This window comes from Euprymna scolopes, chromosome 26 (genome assembly GCF_053919585.1).
Source record: "Euprymna scolopes isolate OS-2025 chromosome 26, ASM5391958v1, whole genome shotgun sequence".
NCBI classification, from domain to species: Eukaryota; Metazoa; Mollusca; class Cephalopoda; order Sepiida; family Sepiolidae; genus Euprymna; species Euprymna scolopes.
Genome location: NC_136507.1, coordinates 95752875 through 95773344, shown reverse-complemented (window position 1 = coordinate 95773344; position 20470 = coordinate 95752875). Strand labels below are relative to the sequence as shown.

Genomic DNA, 20470 nt, shown 5'->3' with positions numbered 1-20470 from the left:
AAACATTTTTGCGTGATTTTCTACTTACATTATTTTTCTTAGTTTTTTAAGTTGTTGAAAATTCTGTCGAATTTGCTGTAGTTGGTCGTGCATAATAACATCCAAACTAGTAGTTTTTATATTTCACAAATTCTGTCATTTAAAATAGAAAAATCATATTTTCTGGCTTTGTTGCTTTTATTTTCCCGATTTTGGTAAATCCTTGTATGTTAAAGGATCCAATGATGTAATAATTAAGCTTTGTAAACACCCCACAAGAATCATTTTCTAAAATTCAACGTCAATAATGTGGTAGCAAAAATAAAACAATATAAATCGGAATTCTCGTCGCCAGTGTTATGATTTTAAAACTATGAAAGAAAGCACATAAACAGAAAATAACAAACAAGAAATTATATCAACAGAAAGTACAGAAGTAATGAGTTTTCCACTTCGCTTCGTTTCTCACTTCTGATTGGTAATAATATCACTAGTCAGGAAGGAATTGTTTAAGGTAGATCACCATAACAATAGGTGATGATATAAAAGCAATATTTATAGTTAAAATCTATTCGAATTAATTTCCAAAGCAAAGATAAACCTCAATGTTCAGTAGTTATTTTTGAAATTACAATAGAACTATTTATAAATAAAGTATTAAATCAACATTATATCATATTATAGCTTCATGACATTTTCGAAGCAAAACAATATCTATAAAAGCGAAAGTGTCTGTCTGTCTGTTTTTCTGTCTGTGTACATTTCTCTACACAATAACTCTATCAATTTTCAGTCTACTGACTCGAAATTTGATATACAGAGTATGGAGATTTGGAAAAAATTTTGTAATCCGTTTTCAGCCAGATATTTGGCAGTTAAGGGGTCAAAATTCAACCATTTGACCTTTGAGAACTCTACAAAACTCCTTCGCCAATTTTTGGGTATGAACAATTGAAATTTTAGATATATGTTCCTTGGACATGGATCTAACTTAATGACTTGATTTGAGCCCAAAACAATAAATGTTAAGGGGTCATAATAGAGGTCAAAGTTAAAAAAAAATTGACCTCTGCGGTCTCTACCAAATTACTCAGACAATTTCTGGTCTAAACATTTGAATTTTTACATAAAGAGTATTCAAAGATAGGGCAAACTTTTTAATCAGTTTGGGTCGAAATTTGAGCTACCAATAAATAAATGTATGTATGTATGTTTGCATGTCTGCCTAAAACTTTCGACAGAGGCGACGGATTTTCACAAGATCAGTATAGTTTTGAAGCTCGACCCTTCAGACAACAAATACCGAAAAATTGGCTAAAAACATTGATTTCTTCACCCTCAACTGGGCACTTTTCTACAGGGAGGGTCACTTTTTTCACCGATATTTTCGAAAGTCATTCCCTATTTTCGATTGTCTAACCTTAACCTACGTCACTTCCGGTTTGGCGGTGGTCGTAACAGCAAAGACGTCAGGTTTTTTTGCTGTTCTTTTCCTCCTTGGCAGTACGGGTTCGAGTCTGCCTTCCACTTTTTTTTTGTTCAACACACACCTCCAAACACCCGAGCAACACCGGACACCCTTGTTAGTATATCTATATATCTATAAAAGTGAAATTGTCTGTGTGTGTACATTTCCCCACCAAACTACTCTATCAATTTTAAGTCTACAGACTCGAGATTTTTTGACACAAGGGGTATTAAGATTTAAGAAAATCTTTTTAATTGGTTTTAGCCAGAAATTTGGCCGTCAAGGGGTCAAAGTTCAAGGATTTTACTTTGAAAACTCTACCAAACTCCTCCGCCAATTTTGGGTCTAAACACTTGAAATTTTAGATGTAGGTTACTTGGACATGGATCAAACTTTTTAATTTGATTTGAGCTAAAAAAAAATAAATGTTAAGGAGTAAAAATTGGAGTCAAAGTTAAAAAAAATTTGACCTCTGAAGTCTCTACCAAATTACTGAATCAATTTTTGTTCTAAACATTTGAAATTTTACATAAAGTGTATTGAGACATGCAGCAAGCTTTTTAATCAGTTTTTGGGCGAAAATTTGGCTGCCAAGAAGCCAAAGTTTAAAGAGTTTACCTTTGCAGACTCTACCAAACTCCTCCGCCAATTTTGGGTCTAAACACTTGAAATTTTAGATGTAGGTTACTTGGACATGAGTCAAAACTTTTTATATATACATATTCACATAAAGCTATGAACAGTAAAAAGGCCTGAGCAAAGCCGGGCTGAACTGCTAGTGTATATATATATATATATATAAACAATAAGATGGACAACATTTTGAAATTTGGAATATAGACCTTTTGTCATTTATTTGTATATGCTCTGTAGTTACATCGAGCTTTATAATATACATATTTAAAGAGATTATCAGTTGTTTACTACGATACAGTGTTTCATGGTAAACAACTGATGATCCCTTTAAGAATATTGGTGCTATTGTTTGTTCATGTAAGTAAAGCTATTCAGCGATGTAGGAAAATAATTGAGTTACTGACAAAACAATTTTCCAATGAAGGACATTTTTCTAAATAGTTTTAAAGGTTTTAAAGAAACTTCCAAGACTATATATCTATCTATATATCTATAAAAGTGAACGTGTCTGTGTGTGTGTGTCTGTGTACATTTCCCTACGCAATAACTCTGTCAATTTTTAGTCTACAGACCCGTAATTTCATATACAGGGTACTGAGATTTGGGAAAATCGATAAGATCGGTTTTTGGCTAGAAATTTGGTGATTAAGGGGTCAAACTTCAACGATTTTACATTTGAGAACTCTACCAAACTCCTCCGACAATTTTGAGTCTACACACTTGAAATTTTAGATATAGGTTCGTTGGACATGGATCTAACTTAATAACTTGAGTTGAGCCTAAAACTATAAATTTTAAGGGGTCATAATAGGGGCTAAAGTTTTAAAAAATTGACCGCTTTTCTTTTCTTTTTTTTTGCTCAACATACACCTCCAAATACCCGAGAAACGTCGGGCACCCATATATATATATATATATATATTTTACTTTCTGTAAAAGTCTGAGGAAGCTACAGACGACCAAAAAACGACCGGGTAGCTGAAACAATAATGTAACTTAACAGAAAGATACGGTAATAAAAAATAAAACGCATATTTGCTCTACAACAGCATTGAGCACTTTCTTCAGTTTTTATTAATTACCATTTCCACTATATATATATATATATATATATATATATATATATATATATATATATATATATATATATATATATATGAGAGAGAGAAAAAATTTTTAAAAGTGGAACCTTGACGAAATTTTAATTTTATCTAATTTAATGCACCTTTTTATACTGTTAATACTATTCGTGTTAAAGCTTAACTATATAATTTTTCCTGGCATTTAAAGTAAGAAGTATAAAGCAGTAAAACTACAGAGCTTCCCCACTCCTTCCGAGCACAATGAAAACCATCTGTTTTAACAAAACCCTCGCCCTCTCATCCTCGAACAATGTCCTCCTCCTTGACACAAATGATCTGATAACATTTCAAAAGGAGGAATGAATCAAACATAGAGATGTTGTTGTGTTTGCTTTGACGATCTGAACTGAACGATTGAGCGCCAAGATAAACAGAAAATGGCCGATTCATTGTTTACTGAACGCTTCAAATCTTTTACCTGAAACTTTGATTCCTCTCCAATTAATGGACATTCGCAGGTCATTCCCACTTGATTCTGTGAAGAACCAAGTTCAAGAATGCAAATAATTACACACTAGATGCCAACGTATTATAACCACACTAAAGGAAGCCAAATGTATACATGGTGTTTTATTTCAATTATATAGAGTGGAGTTCAAGTCCTATCGATTCCACTGTTGAAAAAGGTGTGATGCACAATTTCCTTCCAGTAATTGGTAAAAAAAATAGCAACTTTTGTTTAATTAATTATCTATATAAAAGAAAGTCGTAATTTTTGTGTTTCTGAATTTTTGAGATGACGATTGATAATTTGTATTATTTGGAATACTGTTCTCATCTCGAGTGTCATTCACCAATGTAACCTGCGACCTTCTGCAGATGAATCTTGTCGAACTCGGGAATCTTTCTATTGAACTCAGGAATCTGCACGCAGTTTTGAACGGAACCTTTTATTAAGTCCGCAGGGATAGCATGCTCTCGTTCCGTTTTAAGTAATTTGCAATTGTATTCTTAATATCAATCGTACTGAGGATTGAATCTTTAATCTCTAAAAGAGTGTAACTTACAACCGAATTTCGGCAAATATCTTTATGGCACGGGTCCTTGAATTTTAGGTGCCTTTAAGCTAGCCTTGTATTTAGATGTACAAAATTACTAATTATCACTATAGATTATTACATAATTCGGTGTGTGTCCAGCTAAAAGTTAAAAACTACTAAAGGTACACTTACAACTACTTTAGAAATTACTAAAGATACACTTACAAACCTTACATTAATATCTCTGACATGTTGATAGTAAAAAAATACTGTAATATATATTCTCTTCAAATAGCAATTCGTGTGCAATTAATTATTTATTATATAAAGAAAAGTAAAAATTCTGTGTGTGTGTGTGTGTGTGTGTGTGTGTGTACGTCCGGCTGAGAGTAAGAAAAAGCAATGCGCCCCTGACTTTCTGATAGTAGCAAATATATATATATATATATATATATATATATATATATATATATATATATATATATATATATATATATATACTGTAATATTCATTCTCTTGGGTCACCAGGTGCCATATAAATGCAAGACGAGGGAAATGGGGGCGATAACAATTCACTTTTTTTTTTTATCTTATTCACATTTAGTTAATAATAACACTTCAATTAAACCAAACAGTCAGTCACATTGCTGTTTTTCTGTATGTTCTCGGTAGCTTTCTTTTTCTCTTTTTTGGTTAAATATAAGAAAGAGGAGAGGTAAACGGGAGGTGGATTAAAAAATGTTACACATATTTAAACATTTTTTTATTTTTTTATCCATGCTATTCCCCCCCTCCCCCGCTATCACCGGGCAACGCCGAGTAACTTCGCTAGTATATGATATATTGCTTAGAATAGGTGTTCTGTTTCAGCATTAAATAACACCTAAAAGAGTTGATTTGTAATAAAACCAACACATGTTATATTCTGATGACATTTATGCGACTTATTGTAATTTTTAAAAGGAACTGATTCCTTCCGTCTCTTCCATCTTCCATTCTCGTTCTGACCGTGCTCTCGTGATTATTATGATTATTATGATTATTCAAGCCAAAAGTTTTGTCAGCTAAAATATTTTAGAATAATCAAAATATTTAGAGTAAATATTTATTTACATTAATTTAGCAATGTAACTTAAAAAATGTTATCAACAATTTAGTTGGCAACTTAGAAATAATGACAAGTAAAAACATCACGTGATTATCTTAGTGACGTGTACTAATGACGTCATTTAGAGGGAGAGATGATCTTTTTGAGATACGTGGAAATTAGTCGGAGTTGAGAGAAGGATAGAGATGGTCTTGAGATCGCGATGGCTTCAACTAGAGGGGGTCAGAAATGGCGATAGTCAAAATTAGCGTTGCACCTTTGCAAAAGGGAAGATCACTCTCGAATAAAAAGTTGCCGAAAATAAAATCCAAAGCTCTGTCATTTCTTGGGAAGAATTTCTACTGCAGCTTTTCATCAAACAAGACCAAAGATGGACCAGATATGTTCCTGATTGGCCAGATGTTCAAACCCAAAATAAGTGTTATTCGTCGTTTGTGTTGTAAAGGTATTTATGTATAATATTGTTCCGTCATTAACTGTATTTAAATGCACACACACACACACACACACACACGCACACACACACACACACACACACACAAACAAACTTTAGATTAGACGATCACAACGCTAGGCGGTCATAGACGAACTCACATATACACACACGTCATATAGATGACTGTGACACGTATATACAATCTAACTACTAGAAGACACATGTATATATGTTATTCACCCACCAACTACACAACAATCTCAATCTGCTTCAAATCACAATCTGACATCAACTGTCCCAAATTGGAAATTCGTTAACTGTTGCAAATCTCACTCCCACTCCTAAAACTCTCTGTAAACTAACTCTAAATATATTGACGTCTATGTTCGATCTTTTGCCTCATTCACTGCCACACCTTGATTAACAATCCTATTTTAAATCGCCTTTGTGTACCTTGGTGAACCACCTTCCCACTCATTGTTTTTCTGCTAACCTCACTTCCTATGTGTTTGTTCTGATGATCAACTATTTCAAAACAAAAAGTATATATAAAAACGAAAAACATAAAACTCATAAAAATACTTACATAGTCCATAGATATCAGTTGCGATCTGGATGTGTGCATGACACCATCACAGGAAACTAACCTCTAGACGCTAATGTCCACATTTTAGGTGTCCATCAAATGCCTTTTGTTGCCAGTAAATATCAGTTCATCTTGACTTCCTAAAGCTCTCCTGATCTAGTCCAAGCCGTAACCTACCATCAACTTTCTCAAGCTGGACACTATCCTCAACTATCACAAACTAAAGACTGTTTGTAAACTGTCCCAAAACACTCTCTCACTCCTAAAACTTTCTATAAACCAACTCTAAATATATTGACCTCTATGTCTAGTCATTTATCTCAGTAACTGCTACACCTTGATTAACAATCCTATTTCAGATGGCCCTTGTGTGCCTTGGTGAACAACTTCCTCCCATTGTCTTTTTACTCACCTCACTTCCTATACTTTTATTTGTTGATCAACTGTTTCCCTTTTTTTGTTATAGTTTTCCTCTTTTTGTAAATCACTTCCTAACATTTTGGGGAAACTTAAAACTTAAATTCCATTAAACTTCCACTCTTTTGATAATCACTATGATGTTAAATTTGAAAACTTGTATTTATATAAATAAAATTATGAAACATGATCACGTCCGTTTACATGTCATCGCAATTAAATTTAACTGCTTCAATTAAGTCTTAATTTTAAATATTATCCAATTAATTTAATAACCAAAAAATACCAACTTAATTTAATTCAACTCTCACAAAACTCATTTTTTTTAAAATAATTTAGTAAAGATTTTTATCTAGTATCTAAAATTATCTTATTGGATTTTTAGAGTTTGTCATTGATAGCAATTAAGATGATAAGTCAATAATTGAGTCTGACTAGCTAATTCTTTTTTATCTTAAACCTTTATTTTTAATAAAAATATATATTGCTTTAGATTTTTTTCAAATAGCACATATTCTGGTTCAGAACTTTTTTAACATGGATCCATTTTTCATTAATCACCTTTGCATTTAACAGCTTATATTCTTAATAAAAAATGCTATTTTAAATCAATGTAAGATTATTTTAAATGCTTAGGTCCTTAATAAAAATAAATGATAATACATCATTCTTTTCACCATTTTTTTAATTATCTTATTCTTTTCTTTATTGGAGATATTTCATTTGTGATGGTGGATTTTATGCCATTAATAAAAATATAAACATACTTTTCACTGTAAACTATACGGAGATGCATTCACGTAACAATCTTTCACTTTTTCTTCTATGACCACATTTGACTTACAAATATTTAATAATAATGCAGTCACATGTCAAAGAAATGTAACTTATGTATAAATGATAACTGTTTCAGGTTCTTCTTCGAGACAATGTGGAAGAATGGTTGAACGAATTGAAAATCTCGGTGTCTGAAACTATTGGGGATTTGAGCCTCAGGGCAACACGAGAGGTAGAGATTAATCTGCCTTTTGAAGAACTTATTCAAAAGGTGAGTGCAAGGTAAACAATTCATTTTTTTTTACTAGCAGGCCCCATGTACTGGCGCTGCCCAGTGGAAGAACTTATTTTGTAACATCACCCCACTCCTGAAAACAAATATAATTACGTTTGTCAACCCTGGAAAATAGTGGATACTGGCAGCCATGACCAAAATGAAATTATCTGGCTTTCACTGTTGGACATTTTCTGGCAGTGGCAGCTAGCAGAAGCCACTGGCTGTCATTGTCAGCACTGGGGGTTACTGGCGATTAGTATTGGTTTGGGGCAATTAGTTGCAGGTACTGGTTGGCATTGGCTGCCTTTACAACTGATAATCACTGGCAGCCATGAACAGTGTCTGCCTTCATTTGACTCCACTAAACTAAAATCGTCTGTCTTCAACTGTGAGACATCTATTGATTGTCACTGGATACCTGTTGTGGGCACTGATGGTCACTGGCCGCTCGTGATGTTTTTAGGTGGTTACTTACATTTACTTGCATTTACTGGTGGGCACTGTTCGATTTCATGCCTGTTATTGTTGGTTCTCGGCATTCAATGTCGACATGACCAGTATCAGCCTCCATTGAATTGCTCCAAAATGAAATTGTCCGTCTTCAATGATGAGTCCTGGTGGTTATTGACATTTTTGGGCGGTTACTTGCATTTGATCATTGTCGGTCACTATCGATCATGACCACTGTGGAGCCTCATTGGACTGCTCTGAAATGAAATGGCTTATCTTCAATATTCATTCACTGTCATTAATTGTATGATACTGGCATCCAATGGTGGCACTGTTGGTTACTGGCAGTTATTACGGTTATTAACAGTGATTTTCAGGTAGTTACGTTCGATTCTTGATAGGAGCGGGTACTGGCTAGAACTGGCAGGCAAATCGCTTGTCTTCAATAGATGAGCACTGTCATCCATCGTAGCCATTGCTCTTTTAAGTTGGCTACTATCACCTTAAGGTACTGGTAGGCTCTGGCGGGCATCTGCGGGCTCTAGCAGGCATATCTGGGCTCTGGCTGGCACTGTGAGACCTTGGGCTGTAGTGGGCATTGGCAGATCCTGACAACCACTGGTGGGTTCTAGTGGGTGATTTATTTAAAGCCTGAGCAAAGCAGATAGCCTCTTATTCTAATTTCTACATAATTCTCGATTGCTGTATCTGCTCTGATGTCTGTTTTTACAGAATAGGTTTAAATCTTGCAGTGTGTAAAAAAAAAAAAAGAAAGATTTTTCAAGACTAATTGTTTATCTGCGTTTCTTTGTAAAACAATTGATCAAAATGAAAAGAAAAAGTTTGATTATTAAAATGTTAGATGAAAGTAAAGAATTCAACAATTGAGGGCACAGCTCAACACATCAGACGACCCACAGTTACGATTTAAAGTGAGAGCCACATCATGCCACCTCACATCTTCAAAGTCGGCTTGAAAGTCAACACCAAAGTGTACCTGGATGTGCTGAAGAGTGTGGTGATCCCATGGTACAATCAGATGGCCACTGGCAAACCCTGAGTGCGGCAGCAGGACCTGAACCTGCTAGACTATTTTGTTTGGTCATATGTCAAGAACATCACCAACATGACCTCCAACAACATCAAAGCCAGCCTGATCGCCTGCATCTGCCGAGTAATCAGCGAGCTCCCACTGGCATTTGTGGAAAAAGCATGCTCTCAGTTCTGGACCCTGAATACGGCTACATTGAATAGATGCCAGCTCTACTACATAATCAAATTACCTGAATTGACTTTTACAATAAATTTTTTAAGATAAATCTGTAATGTTGTTTTCTTTAAGGCAACAACTTTATTTTTCCACCCTGTAGAAGTTTTAATACAAATAACTAACCCTTTTACTCCATGTATCAGAGTTTTTAAAATCCTCACTTATTATTTTTGTTTACTTGGGATCACCATTATCAAGGCCCAGAGCTCACTCTAGGATAATGGTTAATGAGTGTTAGGAAGACAGTGAGACAACATCGTAATGATCAGTAATGGTGGAACTTTGGTATGGTTTAATCGTACAAGAGGACGTCTCAACAAGAACTTATTTACATTAGACTTGAAAACTACCATTCTATAATCAGCTAGTAAGCAACTCCACAATATTTTGTTCCACTGACGGGCAATTCTAGGAAAGAAACTTTGCTCATGGAATTTTTATTTAGTTTTAGGCACAGATAAAGAGCGAATGAAATTGTTGACAGTTGTTGTAGATAGACGAGTGCTATTAAGTAATATAAGTAATTAAACTCTAAACATAGAAGCATGAAGAATTCTGCAATCCTGAAGAAATTTAGAGGAAATATATAATATTTTTAAAAAATGTTAGTCAGATTCTCGAAGTTAGATTGCTATAGCATTGATTCTACCCAGCTAGTAAATAACGAAAATTTTTAATTTGTTTTTTGCATAAACTAAAGAAAATTCCAATTAACTTCATGGATTACATATTTTATCCAGCACAATAACTTTTTCAGTAAAAGAAAGTTTCCATTATAGAATGCAATGTTCACTCTATGCTCATTAGTCAATGAAATTGGTGTATTTTTAACGAAATAATTAAAAATGGTATAAAACATCTATTTGCTGCATTCAGACGATATTGCTGAAACCCGTTCTACTTTTAATATTAAATGAAAAACATTTGGAAACTACGCCCTCTTCTTATTCTATGATTATCCCCCCCCCCCCAACAAAGGAGGGATTGGGCCTAGTAAGTCACTCCTGTTCATTTGTTCACACTTTTCTCAATAACCATGCCTTGGACTTTTTGAAATTTTACACAAACATTAGTCATGGTAAAAGTAAATTTTTGGCAGAACGGATTTTCAGGGATAACTTGGTATCCCCCTCTCCACGAAGGACTATTATATGGGAAAAATTGCCCCAAAATCGTTTGTTCTTTCATTTGTTTGGATATTTCTAAATAACCACTCCTTTAATGTCTTGAAATTTTGCACAAACATTAGTCATGGTGAAAGTAAATTTTTGCCAGAACGGATTTCTGGGATAACTCTGGTTGCCCTCTAGAAAGAATTATGGGGTAAAATTGCCCCAAATCGTTCATCTGTTCATTTGTTTGCAATTTTTGCAATAACCACGCCTTGGAATTTTTTATGTTTATTTTTGGTAATAATAATGACTGTCATTTTTTTTTTTTTTTTGCTTTTCCAGTATCCGACTCAAATCTGCCATTTGTCAGCCCTTCACTATTGGTCAATGGAAATAGAGAGTGGAATCCAGAAGCTGAAATATGACCGAAAAGCCCTGGCAATTATTTACAAAAAGTTCCATTGTCTCAGCACTAAAATCTATTCAGCCTTCAACAAGATTTTGGCAAAAGGGGAAAAAGAAATTAAAAGCACAACCATTCAGCACATTCGGCTTGAAAGTTTGGCCACAGTCAGTACCCGTTTATTTATGTATTTTTTTTCAGTAAAACATTTTAATTTAATGATAAATCTACGTATAATTTTATTCACCGAGTGTCATAGTTAATAGCACTCTACTTGAGAATCCAACAATCAAACTCTTCGGTCTAACATCCACAAGTAACATATAGTGGAATAAATAATACATTACCAAAGCTGCTGCAAAGAAGGTGAGTTTCCTTTAACATACTAGAAACTTTATCACACTTGTCAGTGTCCTATATTTCTATAAAGCGACCATTCGCCCATCTGGAGAGGAGTTAGCTTATTGTGAACTGCTTAAGGTGCCCCAACCAGAAAATGCCAACAGGGTTGCCCAGACATATCAAAAACTCAAAGAGTGGTACTTGATGCCTCGTTGCTAAATATTCAGCATTGTAAGGTCAGGATTAAGGGTAAGTTTTTTTTTTTTTTTTTTACCTTTTCACCCCAAACAAGGCACATTGCCACTTTGGTGTAGGGGGCTACTATCAGGGGAAACGTCTACTGGGGTACTATGTAGGGATTTGGGCAGCGAGATGTTAGTTCAGGTTGCACTTGAACTTATGCATGTCAGTACAGTTGGGGAAGCAGTGACCTGGAATGGAATTCCAAAGTCTAGCAGTTCTGGGGAAGAAACTACTGGAGTAGAAAGATCTTTTACATCTAGGGATCTCTACAGTGTGGGGATGGGATTTTGCAGCTTGTCGGGTCTGTCGAGGGTGTTTACGTCGTGGGGGCACAAGTGCTTGCAGTTCATCAGAGCATTCACCATTATAATACTTGTAGAACAGGCAGAGGGATGCAACGTTTCGACGATGGGACAGAGGCTGAAGCTTAGATGCCAGTTCAGGGCATATCAGATTTGCGACTCTCTTTTGAACCCTGTCAAGGAGCGAGAGACTAGTAGCTGATGGACCAGCCCAAATATGACAGCAATACTCCATACATGGGCGAATAGTGGCCTTGTAGAGGTACAGGATACTTTCGGGTGCTAGAAATTTTCTAGCACGGTAGAGAGAGCCCACCTTCCTCGCAGCGGCCCTGGCAATGCTCTCGATGTAATTGTTCCAGCTCATGTTTCCTGTGAACGTTAGGCCAAGGAGCTTGAGAGACGTACTCTCAGATAAAGAGTCGTTGGCCATTGCTATAGGTGGTAGAGAAGGTTTCTTGTAATTATTGAATGAAACCAGTTTTGTCTTGGCGGCATTGAACGTGACCATCCATTTTTGTCCCCATTCCACTACTGATTGGAGGTCATCCTCTAGTGTTTCTGCCATTACTTTAGATATATGTTCATTTGTTTTCCTGTCGTGCCTGCTATAGAGTGTGGTGTCATCAGCATATATACCCATCTCAGAGGCAATTTTGTCGGGGAGGTCATTTATGAATATCAGGAACAGCAGAGGTCCAAGGATAGATCCCTGGGGCACTCCCGCATTTATATCATATTGTTTAGATGTACGACCGTCGAGGACAACCTGGATTTTTCTCTTATCTAAGAAGGATTTAATTATGTTAAGTATTCTACCAGTGATACCGTATGATCTAATCTTCCTGAGGAGACCCTCATGCCATACCCTGTCAAAAGCCTTAGATATATCTAGAGCTACCGCTCTGCCCTCTCCCGCTTTGTCCAGTGAATGGTATATGCGTTCAGAGATTACAGTGAGGATGTCTGCCGTGGAACGGGCTTGTCTAAATCCATATTGTTGGTCGGTCAGAAGTTTAGCATCTGTAAGGTGATGAACTAGAGCATGGTTAATTAAGGTCTCAAATATTTTGGCAAAAAGTGGGAGGAGGCTAATAGGGCGATAATTTAATGGGTCAGTTCTTTCGCCAGAATTCTAGAATACTGGTACCACAGAAGCAGTTTTCCAACAGCCCGGAAATAATCTTGTTTTCAACAAGATGCATCAGAAAAAAGTTCGAGATTATATTGGTCAAACCATTGTAAAAATAACATCCAAGATGAGAACAGTTATCTGTATAATTTAAATAATGCAATTTATCCTTATAAACAAGGTGAACATTTTTTCCTTGGCAGAGAAGAACACATGACGAATTGACTGAACGCATGGGAAAATTAATTCTTCAATTTTTCATTTTTAAATGTTGAGAGAACATAGTTTAGTACCGCTCCTTGCTACAAAGGTAATAACGCCCTTGAAAAGTGCCAATAATAGCACAATTAATATACGTGTAGTCAAATTGGCGAATGCAAGAGATAGATGAAAACATAACTCAACAAACAACATAAATATTCAAATATACTTAGAAAAGATCAAAGTTTGTTTATAAGTTTTAAAGTTTTTGAATAAGAAGTAGACAAAAGCGGCAGAAAGTTTGTTTCAAAGTGCTGTTGTATTCACGTTTCAATGGGTTCCATTTTGGGGGAATGGGGTAGGTAACATACTTGTGACCTTTTAATGCTTTCTTTACTTGACCTGAAATTAACGTTGTCTGACGACAATGACGATTGACAATATACAAAACAACATTACTTTGTATGACAATGACATAAGTTTCATGAATGCTGATGATATTGGTTCTATGGCTAATAGTTTTTTACTTAGAAACTCCCGCTTCCTGCGACACATGAGATAGTAAAAGTATACCATCGTTTTTGGCCTGGAGCCAGGGCCATCGCGTCCCTCTGACTTCTTTCAATCTGAATCCAGATCCACAGCGTTTTTCTAGTTTCTTCCTGTTGCAAACGAATCTTTCTCGATTGTCTGTTTCCAGTTCATTTTTGATCTTCCTTTTCTTGATGGAAAATCAGAAATTCATTGAAGCATTTGGTTGGCCATTCTTATGGATCCAATGTTAGGGAATGTCCAAGTAAACGTAGACGTTGTTTGCAGAGAATTGGTGATGCTATCTGTTGCACATAACGGCAAAATTGAAAGTTTAATGGACATATGCATCCCTCTCGGCATCAGATTGTGCTGACTATAATGTTATAGAAGCAGCCATACACCGGAGTTATGAATCAGTCCTGGAAGCGTATAGACAAAATTTAGTAAAGTATACAATCGTTTTCGATCTGAATCTAGACCACAGCATCCATTCAGTTTTTTCCCATTTCAATCAAATCTTTCTTGATTCATTTTTGGTTTTCCTTTTTTTTCCATCGTGGATCCATTGGAACACTTTGTTGGCAATTCAATCTTAGGGTATGTCCGAGCCAGCCTTAAACAGGCTCTGTACTTCATTTTGATTTGGTAAAAATTTGAACGAAAATACACATTACATGCCTGAAGTTATGGGTATGAAAATTTTTAATTTTGTGAGGTCTTTAATGAGCTAAACTTGTTCAAAGCTTTACAATTATGCTGTGTCTGTTGGTTATGTGTTAAACTCTATTAAAATCTTTCTTTTTCTTTTTACTTATAGCAAACTAATTACTTACGTGATTTATTGGATTCTATTTTCCAAAGAAAAATTAAAGAATGCTCAGATTTTGAATGGAGACGAACTATAAAATGTTATTTACTTCCTGATGCAGGTAGGTATATTTAAAAAAAATACTTTTAAAAAATAGTGGCTCGTTCGAGAAATACTGTTTATCAGTGTTCAAATGATTACATGTTTGGATCACATCAATGTTACCATTTTATAAGAGTTGTGACAGCCACTCAAAAGTGGAAATTCAGTTAGATCATATCCAACTGATTAGGAATCGAGCAAGAAATTTCCCCTACAGACAGATGCCCTTTTCTCTTCCCTGCAACCTCTTTCCCACAGAAGAGACGTTGCGAGTCTGTCTTTGTTTTATCGTTATTTCCATGGCAGGTGCTCGTCTGAGCTTCAATCCCTCGTCCTCCCCCTCACCAATCTTTCACGAGAAACACCCGTCTGGCTGAAACTACTGTCAATAATTTTCCCCACTCTTTATCTGTGCCAAAATCCAAATGTAGATTCCATGAGCAAAGCTTCTTTCTTAGAACTGCATGCCAGTGGAACTCTCTGCCGCTTGCCTGTTTCCCACCTGACTACAACTTAGATGTCTTCAAGTCCAACATAAACAAACTCCTGACAAACCGCCCCCTTAAGTAAGACACTCTATCAAAACCCCCAATACTAATGATTACTACAATACTATCTCATTGATTACTGTACATGCAATAACCCTTATCCCTGAGTAGCCTTCGGGCCTTGATAAGTGGTGACCCCCATGTAAAAAAAAAAAAAAAAATGAAAGTAATTCCTTTTTTGTGATAGAAAAAACCTAGACGTGTGGGCCTGATCTAATCGCTGCTATATTAATCAAGAAATGCTCTGCTGAGCTATCCCCTATGTTCTCCGAACTCTTTAAAAAATGCCTTGCTGAGTCTTGCTTCCCTGATAATTGAAAAATTGCCTTTATGGTACCAATACTTAAGAATTCAATTATTTCCGCATTAGTTCCTCTTCCTCTTCACTAAAACTGTTGAGTTGTTAATCTATTAAGCACTAGTCTACTATCTTCTAACTGTTAAGCTTCTTTCTGATTAACAGTGTGGATTTAGACAAGCCCATTACTACCGTGGATATTTTAACAATCATCTCTGAACGCATAAACCATGCACTAGATAAGGCATAATCTTTGATATATCCAAAGACTAACAAGATCCGGCATGAAAATTCAATTATATGATATTTCTGGACAAATACTTAACATAATCAAATCCTTCCTAGAAAAGAGAAAAATCGAAAGATAAAGATATCCGGTTTGTAAATTTGCATGTGAATAGAATTAGATATATTTTTTGTTTAGTAGAAGATTGTATTCTATTGTTGGCTAGTAATGATTCAAAGGAGATTACTTCGATCTGATCCAAGAAAAATAATTTCGTGATAATTCTAAGCTATCACCCACTTTATTGTATCGATTTTTGAAGCAGAAGATAATAATTTGATAGTTGTTTTATTTGGAGTAATTTGGACTACTGTTTTTGAGTGTTATTCACACAGCGTTTCAGCCGATGTAACCTCCGACCTTCTTAAGGTGTGTCTTGTCAGACTCAGGAATCTGTCAAATTCAGGAATTTGCATGGAATTAATCCACTGAGGTATCATGCTCTCATTTTGTCAGCCATGACCTAGTAGAAGTCTTAAGTAATTCGCAATTGCATTCTTTATCTCACCTGCCGTGTGCATTAAACCTTCAATATCCAGAAGAGTGTTACTTAGAACTGAATTTTATCTAGTACTTTATCCATTACGCCACGGGTCCTTGTAAACACCTGATACACCTGAAGGTCAGTAGTTACATTGTACAAATAACACGTAAGATGAGAACAGTAGTCTAAATAATCAAAATTATGCAAATTATCAATCCCCATCTTAAAAATTCAGAAAAATGATCTGATAGTTGTTTTGTTTTTATTTTCTTAGACAACATTCTGAAACCACACCTGGTCATCCTTGACAACAAAATACCTTATGGTGGCGAATTCTGTGGCAGCCATCCCAAAATTATTATCACTCCGACCACTGATAGATGTTTCCTGACCATTTCCCAAGCAGTTCATGATATCCAAGGTGTTTGTCTAATTGGACCAACCGAAGTAGGCAAGAAAGAAACTTTAATGGTAATTTTTTTTTTTTTTTTTGTATTTATAATTTTTTTTGTATTTATAATCAACATTTCTTTTTTCCTAGTGAAAAATTTTGGTTGTTCGTGCAGTATAATGGAATTTCAAACAAATCCATTTCAGGTAAAAATATTAACACATACTTATTGCGTTATGTCGAAATTAATATAAATTCCAAAAATTACAAAAAATTTTCCAGTGGAAAAATAATTACAAGTAAAAATAGAATTTATCAAAGTATCAAGTTTTATTGCATGTTTCAATGTGGAAGAATTGTGCAACCAATTCTGTATGACAAACTGACTTATCTCCCTTGCGTCCCTTGAAAACCGCCATTGATGAAAAAATAGAAAATGTCTATGATTTTTTGTGAAAAATAGATCTAACATATCTTCTACCGGATCTCAGGTTTTTTAATTTATACTAATTTCGACATGATACGTAAGGACGTGGTAGTGTATCTACTTAAAATGAATTTGTTCGAAATTCCATTATACTGCACAAGTACCTACAATTTTTTATTAGGAATAATAAGCATCGAAATTGTGTCAGGTCAAAATTTATTTATTTTTTGTGGTCTAAAATGCTACCAAAGACAAAATAAGTTACTCTTTTATAATTTAGAACTTAAAAAATTGGTACAAACCTGTTTGTATGCAGTCTGTAGAGTTCCGTCTAGACAAAAAAAATGAAACACCTTTTCTCTTTATATGCTTACGAAATTGTCACATAACATGCAAATGTGATGCTTCCGGTTGGATATAAAAAGCCTGATTTTTCAGAGACAGGATTGATTTTGGATTTGGATGTCGGAGTAGCAAGTATTGTCAGCAATGCGTCGTGTTCTAGAGTTGAGTTTTGACAATAGAGTGTTGAGATTTGGAGTCGAGTTTTTGATAGCAGAGCGTCCAGATTTGGAGTAGTGAGTTTTCGCAGCAGTGTGTCGAATTTAATATTTAATTGTTTTAAGCACATTTCTGTTTCAGCTACCGTGTAACCTGATCCGATTTGTAAATAAAGAATACGGTCTACACTGAAATTTATTGACAAAAAAATTTAAAGAAGTAAATCTCCCTCATTATTGAATTTAGCTATTATTGCTGATGCCGTCTCTTGCAATCCAGTCTCCACAAAAAATGCTCTTACTTTTCTATTCACCACACCCCTTTTCTCAAGCCATCCATCTCTCAGAAAAAAATAGATGCCATAGTGAAATTAATACCCCATCAAACCATGACAGATTATAAGAAAAATTATATCTTATTCAGCAATGCCGTATTGAATTAAGGTCAGTCTTTAGATGTCTGATCAGTTGAGCTCAAACTAAATAAACTGAAATAGAAGCTTAGAAAGTTCGGTATAAGGGCACTTTATTTAACCGGAAGTATTTTATTGTTCTTTGTTTTTGGAAGAGGTTTACTAACATCAAAGGAAAACAATCGGAATTGATACATATCAAAATATAGAAAATGTCTTGTACATTTCTCAAGACCTTTTATTTTATTTAGTTAAAGAAATTTATCTTTTCAAAAAAAAAATAAATGAATGAATGAATAAATAGAAAAATTCTATAAAAATACATTTAACCATTTCATAACATTCTAAACGAATTCGTTTATTTGTGAATTGATTTAAAAAATTATTTTGATTATATTAATAAATTTTAAATAAAATTTATCTTGAAACATGTTGTTACATTTTTAACAATTTTAATTTAATTCAATAAATGTTTAATTATTTGATGTTTTCTGTTGTGATATTTCGTTACTTTCAATTTTAATTTAATTCAATAAATGTTTAATTATTTGATGTTTTCTGTTGTGATATTTCGTTACTTTCAATTTTAATTTAATTCAATAAATGTTTAATTATTTGATGTTTTCTGTCGTGATATTTCGTTACTTTCAATTTTAATTTAATTCAGTAAATGTTTAATTATTTGATGTTTTCTGTTGTGATATTTCGTTACTTTCAATTTTAATTTAATTCAATAAATGTTTAATTATTTGATGTTTTCTGTTGTGATATTTCGTTACTTTCAATTTTAATTTAATTCAATAAATGTTTAATTATTTGATGTTTTCTGTTGTGATATTTCGTTACTTTCAATTTTAATTTAATTCAATAAATGTTTAATTATTTGATGTTTTCTGTTGTGATATTTCGTTACTTTCAATTTTAATTTAATTCAATAAATGTTTAATTATTTGATGTTTTCTGTTGTGATATTTCGTTACTTTCAATTTTAATTTAATTCAATAAATGTTTAATTATTTGATGCTTTCTGTTGTGATATTTCGTTACTTTCAATTTTAATTTAATTCAATAAATGTTTAATTATTTGATGTTTTCTGTTGTGATATTTCGTTACTTTCAATTTTAATTTAATTCAATTAAATTTTAATTATTTGATGTTTTCTGTCGTGATATTTCGTTACTTTCAATTTTAATTTAGTTCAATAAATGTTTAATTATTTGATGTTTTCTGTTGTGATATTTCGTTACTTTCAATTTTAATTTAATTCAATAAATGTTTAATTATTTGATGTTTTCTGTCGTGATATTTCGTTACTTTCAATTTTAATTTAATTCAATAAATGTTTAATTATTTGATGTTTTCTGTTGTGATATTTCATGAACTTGTTTTGAATTACCATAAAAGTTTGATTAAAAAAATAAGCGTTAATTTTGGATTGTCTTCTCTTTACGGGAATAAACCTCTTCTGAAAATGAAAACAAAAAATACTTCCGGTTAACTAAAGTGCACTTATACCGAAAGTTTGTTGATAAGAAGGCTGGAATATTGCATTACGTTTAAATGGTTGAGTCGATTCTCTGATTTCGAATTAGCTGAGCGGATAATCTATCGTATAAATATTGCTTCACTTAAGCATGAATTTTCCTATTAACTATTTGGAGTTTTTTTTTATATACCGGTAAGCATTAATTTGATTCTAAACATACAATTTTTTTATTCCATAATTTTTCACACACACACTTGTACCTGAGGTATCCATGTCTATTATTGGGTTGATGCAAGATATGGCATGCTGCATATGGAAAAACTAACTGAGACACTGAGTGCATAAGGTAGCCCATATCTCACTAGTACGAGCCTTCTGATGAGATTCTATCTGCTGCACATCTACGTAATCATGACACGGCTCATTAAGCTGCAATTTAGAAGCATTTAGCGCCCAAGTTTCACTGCCATGCAAGATGGCAGAGCAAACACAAGTGGAAAAGATCTTGCTCCAAGTCCTGAAGAAAATGTACCTAAATGTGAGGATTGGCAGCAGCTTCCTGAATCTTCTGTAGGTTTGGAAAATTAAAATCTATTCTCAAAATTATATCATTTTCATCATATAGAAGTCATCATCATCATTATCATCATCATCATCATCATCGTCATCGTCATCGTCATCATCATCATCATCGTTATATTCAGTTTAACATAATAGATTAAAATCTATTCTCAAAATTATATCATTGTCATCATATAGAAGTCATCGTGATCGTCATCATCATCATCATCATCATCATCATCATCATCATCATCATCGTTATATTCAGTTTAACATAATAGATTAAAATCTCTTCTCAAAATTATATCATTGTCATCATATCATAGTAGTCGTCATCATCATCATAGTCGTCGTCATCATCATCATCGT

General features: G+C 34.0%; 1 protein-coding gene across 1 annotated transcript in view; it reads left to right on the top strand.

The window, feature by feature from the left end:
• Positions 1 to 20470, top strand: part of LOC145248285 (dynein axonemal heavy chain 5-like) — a 280837-nt gene that overhangs the window by 40933 nt on the left and 219434 nt on the right. The window contains 4 exon segments of the mRNA XM_080110158.1: positions 7667 to 7801; positions 10982 to 11209; positions 14614 to 14725; positions 16597 to 16793. Coding sequence (XP_079966284.1) covers positions 7667 to 7801; positions 10982 to 11209; positions 14614 to 14725; positions 16597 to 16793 — 672 coding nt within the window.